The following is a 9,085-nucleotide window of genomic DNA, read 5'->3' as shown; positions in this document are numbered from 1 at the left end:
GGGACCGGGCCTTACAATGAATTCCACCACAGTGGAAACAGAGATGGTTCGTGCGCAGCGGATAAAACTATAGCTATTATATTAACTCGTTTTACAAATATATAAATGGTGAGGCTCGTCTCCAACACAATCAATACGAAAGGGACATAGGCCTACTATATAAATACTACCTGCATTAGAGGGTGACAGTGCCTAGTGTCACCCCGAGGATATCACTGTCACCCGAGGCGAAGCCTCGGGTGACACTTCGCCTCGGGTGACAGTGATATTCCGAGGGGTGACACTAAGCACTGTCACCCTCTAATGCAGGTAGTATTTATTCTATTATACCAAAAGTCTAGAAACAATAACAATAAATATTAAGTGAAAATTCTTGTTGTCTTGTCTCCTGCGTTTGTTTTAATCTTAACGTTTATGTAAATCTCAATGAATTTTGGTTTCGTCCCGTCGTCTGTTTACAACATTAGCAACGTCACGAAGACGCTTGAAATCGCATGTCTTCCGTTAACCTAATCACCGACGGGTTCATAAAAACCAACACATAGCGCTTTGACGGTAAGCGAAAAGACGTGAACGGAAAGCTCCGTCCTTAATATGATTTTTTTTTATAGATAAACAGACTAATTTGGCAAAACTATTACTAAATAGCTCCAGATAGATTTTGAAGTATAATAAAATGTAATATATCCTAGCGTTTTGGTTCCCCTTAGTGAAGGGTATATTCCTGGAATACCAATGATCGGTGTTTATGGTATACATGTAGCTATATGTACAGCAAGTAGTCAATCAAAGTGTTACACTCACGTCGATACTGTTCCCTGGTTGGCCGGCCAATCAGAAACGTTTTGCAAACTGGTCGTCGCCCGAGCTGTGTGGGAGATCAAAGGATTGCCGTTACAAGTTTTCCTTAATAATAAGCGGTATGCTGTAATACAGATGCAGTCTTCGTATAGATGTTATTTGACTTCATGATCAGTTCGATCCATACTATCATTTCAATGAAAAATACAGTACACAGCCTCATTCAATAATAGTCTCAAATGATATTTTAATTATTTCAAAATACTATAATAAAATCCATATCCATGTATATGAGACATGCTTATGAGCAGAAAATTCAATGTTTGAGGTATGTCTGATGGTGTGTTAAATTTTTTAATGAATTAGTGTATATACGTGACTCCACTCTGCTGCTGTTGGACATCTTCACTATATATAACTGCAAGTAAACGACCAATCAGAATGAGCGGGAAGGGCTTTCAACCAAAACCCCAAACAAACCGTTACTTGTTCACGGTTACTTCAAACGAAAGGAAGGCAGTGCGTTTCAGCCGTGGTGCAATTCCTTGTAGCGCTATTGTATTCAATATTACGGTGGCTGATTTATGCCATTTCGTCTTTTCGTCTTTTCGCCCCGAAAAGACGAAAATTAAAAATCTTAATTCTCGTCTTTTCGTCTTTTCGCCCCGAAAAGACGAAAATTAAAAATCTTAATTCTCGTCTTTTCGTCTTTTCGCCCCGAAAAATTACAAATTATAGATATACTTTGTCATCTTGGTTTATCGACGATATAACATTGTGTTCGCTGTTTTACGCGGATGATATAGTTCTCATCGCATCAACTGAGGAATCGTTACAGCAATTGCTTAATATTGTAAAAAAGTGGTGTTCCGATTGGAGGCTCTCAGTTAACATTTCTACGACTAAAGTCGTCCATTTTCGACCTTCAAAAAGCAATCGTACTGAATTTGTTTTTATGTGTGGATCGGAGCGATTGGAAATATCAAGTGCCTACAAGTACCTCGGGTTATGGCTTGACGAATATATGGACTTAAAGCTTGCAGTGAAGGAACTTGCAAAATCAGCTGGTAGAGCCTTAGGTGTTCTTACTACTAAAGTTATTGCATCTACTGTTGTCAACTAATTTGTTTATATTTAGGACGGATACAAAGAGGGAGCATAACTACACTCACTACACAGTCATGTCTTTATTTTGAAATGTATTCAGGAGGGTTGTGACACTGTAATCTAATCTGTCTTTGGGGAGGTATGCAACAGGGATATTCTATTTGAACCTGGTATTACACGTCACACATACATTTCCTTAGGTAATCCCTGTAGCAGAGGCAGTGGTTGTGTTTGTATAAAATCCTGCACTCTGTTACATATATAAAAACGTGAATTTAAACAGTAACTTACACACATATGACCAATTACATGTAGTTCCTTTATGTAACAAACAAGTTCACGACACTAACTAAAAAAGACACCAGCAATTTCTGATTGGAATGACGAGCAGGTTTTGCCCTGTTTGTCATATTTTATCAAAGAAAGGTGTTCACTTTTTGTTTAAATTAATGTATCATCTATTTTTAAATCTATTCCGTCATGAAGCTATTGTTTGGAATCGTTAGTATGCATTAAATCTGTCGTCATAATTTACAAATTACTTGTTATTATGACAATTTGATATAAAAAAAATTAGCCTTGTTATTGTCTATTATAAATCACAGATTGAAAACTACATCATTACTTTCTTGTTATCTCATCAATCATGTGTTATAGTAGTCTTGGGGACGCATTACGTTATAATTAAATACCGTTTTATAGTTCTTACTTACATTTAGCAAGCTTACACCTTCATAAAAGTATTTATCTGATTTTAGTTGTCATGAACCTGTCAATGCTATATCTAAATATCTGATTATTTATTAATTATGCCGACATTCGTTTCTTGTTTTTATAATAGACATAATTATGATTTTATTTGGTTCGAAGGCTGTAAAGCTCAAAGCCCACTAACTTATTTCCTCTCCCTACACATCGCCGGTCTGTATATGTTATTCAGTAGGATTTAATTTAGATAGCAATTTCTTTGATATCTTGTTTATTGTCAGTTGTCATTTGTATTTGATTTAAAGATGTGCATAAACGATAGTCATTACTTGGACATTTATTGGTGTTTAATCAAGCATATATACTGTCCAATTAACAAACAAAATAATATGAAATAATTTAATATACTTTTGGTGCATGCGCATTTTAAAATTAAAATGAAATCAGAAGCTCAAACTTTTCAATGGTGGTAATGGTATAAATTAAGTAGCTTTTGTACATGAAAAAATACTAATTGTATTCTCCTGTTTTTGATTGAGAACAATATCGTTTGTCAGCGGTGTAGCATCTTTAAATAGAAGGTAAGAAATTAACATAAGCATCAACGCTTGTTAGCATGTTTTCTCAGTCGTATTATGTTTTGTTTGCTTGATAGAAACAAGGAATATATGCAATAAACTTATTGATGATTAAATTCATCATATGGAAATGGCAAACGATAATATATTTGTCGACGTGTTTTCATTACAATATTGACTATCCATAGTTACCACGGTACATGAGCTGTATTTGCATATTCATATGAGAATGTGTGCAGCTGAACAATCCTAATTACAACACCATAAACATGTGAACAACAGGTAGGAAAAGTCCAGGTGTGTAAAGAAATTCAATTATTCTACAGTCTTGTTTTATTCAATCATTCTACATTCTTGTTTTTGACCAATTGCGACTTATCTCATTAGATCTATTATCGCAGATTACTTCAAGTTATTCGCGAATTTTGCCAAATTAAACATTCATAACATTATGACCCTTATAACTTTTTTATCTTTTATGATTTTTTTCTAATGGGAGTCTAAGGAGGTGGCCGAGCAAGAATGGGTTCTGGAAATGTGTTGTGAATCGTATATCTTGAACAAGGTCTAAGATCATCATTGCGGACACAATACAATTTTGATTTTTTCTCACGAATATAAGCTGCGAATATACTAAACCCACTCTTAGGTAAGACCAAAGCATCACAGCTGGCCAATGTATAGAAATCTAAGAGTTGTTTCAGAAATCCTGTGCGGTCGTCATTCCTGTTGGGCTGATCAATATGAGTAATCTTTCCAGGGGTGTCAATCATATTTGCAGCATAACGGCCTTTAGCCAAAGACTTGACGCTGTCAGAATCAGAAGCAATGAAGAAGTCATACTCCGTTTTGTTAAATTTGTCAAAGTATTTCCACAGAACTGTCAAGGGAGTGGCCGACCGCGGGTCATCATGAGGCATGTTTGGATTTTTGCCAGTGCGTATATGAGCGCAGGCTAGTTTAGGCCTTAGACGATTCTTTCTTTTAAAATCGTCTAGTGATTTGGATAAGAGAGGTGATGGTTTGAAGAAGTAATCAATTAACTGTTTATACATATCAGCATAATGTAATTCGGTAACCCACGGGATCTCTAATCCAATATGTGGTCTTTTTCTGAAGTCCTCTGTAAAATCCCAATTCATTCTAACGAAGCTGATATCATGTTTGAAGTAGGTATTGATATCTGAAGAACCAGTCATATACTTCCTAAGATTTCTAGATCCGTGGGCTATCAGGTTATGGAATGATTGGGTTCTACCTTTCACGATAGAGTCATTGTACACCCAGTCAAAGCCTTGAGTGGGTACGAGAAAGTCCTGAAGACGACACGGGTTGTCATGGTTGATGAGAAAACGGCGTTTAGTGAGGAGCGATATGACTAAGGTTGAGAGAATCCCCGATAACCTATCGGACCAACCTCCACAGATTCCTTTTCTAGCCTTGCTGCAATCATATACTATGTATTTGTCTCCGTCAGTAGACATTCGTTTTTGGATAAATTTCCCCAAGATATTTTCAGGTGAATGTATAATTGTGTGGCGATCACACTTTGTCTGTTGTTTGATTGTGCTGTAGTTAAGATTCTGTGGTAATGGCAGTACACCGAGTAAGGTTACCGTTAAAACACTGGCTGTCAAAATAAACACCTGAAACGAGACGTATTACACATTAATCATGACATATCCTATTAAATGTTGTTGCTCGAGTTGTCTGATAGGTTAAATTTAAGAAGTTTAGTAAAAAAAAAACCATACATATTAATGTGTAACAACCATACATATTAATGTGTAACAACCATACATATTAATGTGTAACAACCATACATATTCATGTGTAACAACCATACATATTCACGTGTAACAGCCATACATATTCATGTGTAACAACCATACATATTCATGTGTAACAACCATACATGTTCATGTGCAGCGAATATATATAACAATCAGACATATTCATGTGAAGGGAAAATATATAACAGTTATACATATTCATGTGTAGGGTAAACATCTATCAAACATACATATTCAGGTGTATTGAAAACAGACAACAATCATACACCCTCGCGCCGCACCTATACAGGAGGAGATTAATTCAACACACAACCATATATACTTTATATACTTTTTTCATATATCATTAAATATAATCTTTGTACACATTTATAGACAGTGGGGTCACTAAAAATAAATTAACGAATACGCAAATTGGCCAAATAAGCGTGTGAGCGCCGAAGGCGCGAGATTTTGGGTTCTGGGGGTCGACCCCGGGAAAATATTACGATTTAGAATGGCTGGGATGAGTTTTACAATGTATTTTAATGATTTTGCGAGCGCCCGAAGGCGCGAGATTTTGGTGAATAGACTATTACTCGGGGAATAGACTATTGGGTATATGTGATATTTACCCGGTTCGTATCAGTGCATCCTGAACTCAGATATGCACTGATACGAACCGGGTAAATATCACATATATATCTTCAAAAAAGATTTATCCTGCAACTGTCCCACATACTGACCGATAACTACTGCCGTATAAACTTGTGCTTTATCCGTCAATACGATATACTTTATCTGTCAATACGACCACGTGAATTTGTTCCATATATCAGTTATATCAGTTATATCAGTATCTGCCTTACATACAGTTGGTAGTAGACTAAAGGTTACACATTGTGCACATGGTGTGAACTACGAGTGGACACGGAGTGCACGAGGTTTAGACTACAGGTAGACACGGAGTGCGCGAGGTTTAGACTAAAAGTAGACACGGAGTGCACGAGGTTTAGACTACAGGTGGACACGGAGTGCACTACGTGTGAACACGGTGTCCACTACAGTTGGACATTATGTTCAGATAATATGTCCACTACATTCAGACCACAGACAGACTAGATAATGTGTTACAGAGATATGAGAAAGATCTATTTATTGTGAAGTCTATATAGACTAGATGGAAATATTTACTGCTATAAGAAACATAATATTATATTAAACCTTTTTCAGGTAGATAGTGCAAGGATATTAACCGGAGGAAGTGCTGCCTCGAATGAGGGCTATATCAATTTCGATGGTTGATAAATCACCGTTTCCACCCAAGAGCATGTCGATTACTGTTATCCTCTTAAGAGATTAAGCAATATTTTTATTCCAAGAGTAGATTATCCAAATTAGTAAATTATCTCGCGACCGTACATGATCAGATGGAAACATATAGAAACCGTACTTTTTCAGAGAGAAGTATATAGAAAACATCCAGAAATTATCATTACCAATAATGCTTTCTACAGAGAAATTACACGTCTGTTTTTGAAGATAAATACTTTTTGCTTGTATTCTTATTGATATATTACATAACTAACATTAATTGCATAGTCAGGTGTATATAAATTCCCAAACTTCCACAAACACCCTACCCTTATACTAAGTATAATGTTTCTAATAGCAAGCATTCAAAACACAATTGTCAATTTGTTTCAATTTTATGTTATATTTGAACATTTTCAGTTTTCTCCAAATCTCTACAGAAATCCTTCCTAATTCATGATATACCATACCATTTGCAAAAACCACAATGTATTTAAAATGTACACTTCTATCTAAGAAATCAAAGCGTGTCTTCCCTAATCCGTAATTAATAAAAAAAACTACAAAGGACATCTTTCACAAACAATGGAAATTTGCCTCCGAAACAATTTATTTAAACTAAATTTTATATTTGTATATCAACGTTAATGCCAACTCTTGAAATACATTTAACCTCTTAAGGTAAAGTGTACCAACAAAAAAATTGTAAATTTGTAAATGATATAAATATTGCCTATGGGTACCCTCTGAACATACAAGCAATAAAAAACATACCTAACCATGTTATTTTGAAAGTTATATATATATTTATATATTTTTAATTGGAAAACTAAAATGTGAAAAAATGAATCTGTAAAAAATGGTAGGATTTCTGAAATACCTTTGCAAGTAAATGATTATTCCTGACCAAAGAACACTTTACACTACATAAGCAAACAGTTTTGTGCAAAACATCAACAATTTTGTCTAAAATGTTTTAAATGGTAGGATTTCTGAAATACCTTTGCAAGTAAATGATTATTCCTGACCAAAGAACACTTTACACTACATAAGCAAACAGTTTTGTGCAAAACATCAACAATTTTGTCTAAAATGTTTTAAATGGTAGGATTTCTGAAATACCTTTGCAAGTAAATGATTATTCCTGACCAAAGAACACTTTACACTACATAAGCAAACAGTTTTGTGCAAAACATCAACAATTTTGTTTAAAAAATGTTCATTTCAAAACCAAAATATGATGTAACTCAAATAAGAAGGTATATATTATTAAATTAACAAGAGACCCATGGGATTTAACGGTCATCTGACTATTGGCACAATACAACATAGTTGTTTAAAATTTTTAGCCTATTTGACCCCTGTGACCTTGAATGAAGATCAAGGTTATTCATTTGAACAAACTTGGTAGCTCTTCATCCCAGCATGTCACAGGCCCAATATCAGGTCTCTAGGCCTCTTAGTTAATCTCAAGAAGTCGTTTAAAGATTTAAGCCTATTTGAACCCTGTGACCTTGAATAGCAGTCAAGGTCATTAATTTCAACAAACTTGGAAGCTCTTCATCAAAGCATACTGCAGGCCAAATATGAGTATCCTGGGCCTTTCAGTTCTTGAGAAAAAGTCTTTTAAAGATTTTAGCCCTTTTGATCCCTGTGACTTTTGATGGAGGTCAAGGTCATTCATTTGAACAAACTTGGTAGCCATTCATCCCAATGTTTTACAGGCCAAATATCAGTACCCTGGTCCTTTTGGTTATTGAGAAGAAGCCGTTTGAATAAAAAGTTTACGCACGGCGCATGGAGCACGGCACACGGCGCACGGCGCACGACGACGGACGGTGCATGATGGCAATAGCTTATCCTGACCCTTCCGGTGAGATGACCTAATAAAAGGGCGACGGCAATGTGCTGCCAGCCGGGCTCAAACCCGCAACCCCGGACTGCTAAAGGGAATTTCTTTCTAGCACGTAAGCAGGTGAGCAGATTTATACACCCTCCTTGTTGGGAATGTACGGTGGCTGGCAGCGGACATGAAATAGATAAAATCATTGCGGTGGAATCAGAGATTTTACTATCTAAATCTCTGATTCTAACGAAATTCTATTGCATGGGAATAAAATATCGTTGCGGTGGAACGAAATTTCGTTCGAACGGAATAATTGTTCTGTTCGAATGCAATGCTATTTCGTTCCATTACAATGTCGACAAATGCAAGTTTATATCACATTTTTGTGGGTTACAGATTATATACATGTATGACAGGTCACACGACATGGAAATATATAGAAATATAGCGAAAACTATGACAGCTAATCGTGCATTTCAAAATAAAGGGAAAATCAAACAACAACTATTCGATTCAAAGTGGAAATTAAAACAATATATGAAATAAAAAAAAGAAAATAACGTTTTAGGTACATGCATGTTCAGATGAGTTAAGCTAAAATATCATTTACCTTTCTGTTTGTCGACATAATTTGATCCATGAACCTGCATTTCATTCTAGAAGAGGTGTGCACTGCCCTTCACTGTAGCACACAACTATCAAAGGCTCGTTGTAACATGTCAGTCTGATCCGGGTGGCTACCAGTAATTTTCATTTATAACCGTTTTCAAGTGTTACCTACTGTGCATGCGCGAGGCAAAAATAATGGCATAGTTTAATACATGGACTTGGGGATCTCTATCACACGAAATGTAATATTACTATAAATAAAATATTATTGATTGATATTGACTATAACGTGAACAACGAAAATGTGGACATTTTAGTTAGTATATGTAAGAATAAATAGTGTTTACATA

At 35.6% G+C, this 9,085-nt stretch overlaps 1 protein-coding gene across 1 annotated transcript; it reads right to left on the bottom strand.

Annotated features, from left to right (window-relative positions):
* Nucleotides 1-3,508: 3,508 nt before the first annotated feature.
* On the bottom strand, nt 3,509-8,892 carry LOC138314631 (uncharacterized). The gene is made up of 2 exons (XM_069255066.1): nt 8,737-8,892; nt 3,509-4,840 (listed from the first exon to the last, which is right to left on the bottom strand). The coding sequence occupies exons 1-2, from the start codon at nt 8,779-8,781 to the stop codon at nt 3,695-3,697; spliced, it is 1,191 nt and encodes a 396-aa protein (XP_069111167.1). The 5' UTR covers nt 8,782-8,892; the 3' UTR covers nt 3,509-3,694.
* Nucleotides 8,893-9,085: the final 193 nt, after the last annotated feature.

The sequence above is a fragment of the Argopecten irradians genome, chromosome 2 (genome assembly GCF_041381155.1).
Source record: "Argopecten irradians isolate NY chromosome 2, Ai_NY, whole genome shotgun sequence".
NCBI classification, from domain to species: domain Eukaryota; kingdom Metazoa; phylum Mollusca; class Bivalvia; order Pectinida; family Pectinidae; genus Argopecten; species Argopecten irradians.
This window is presented reverse-complemented; position numbering and strand designations above follow the sequence as displayed.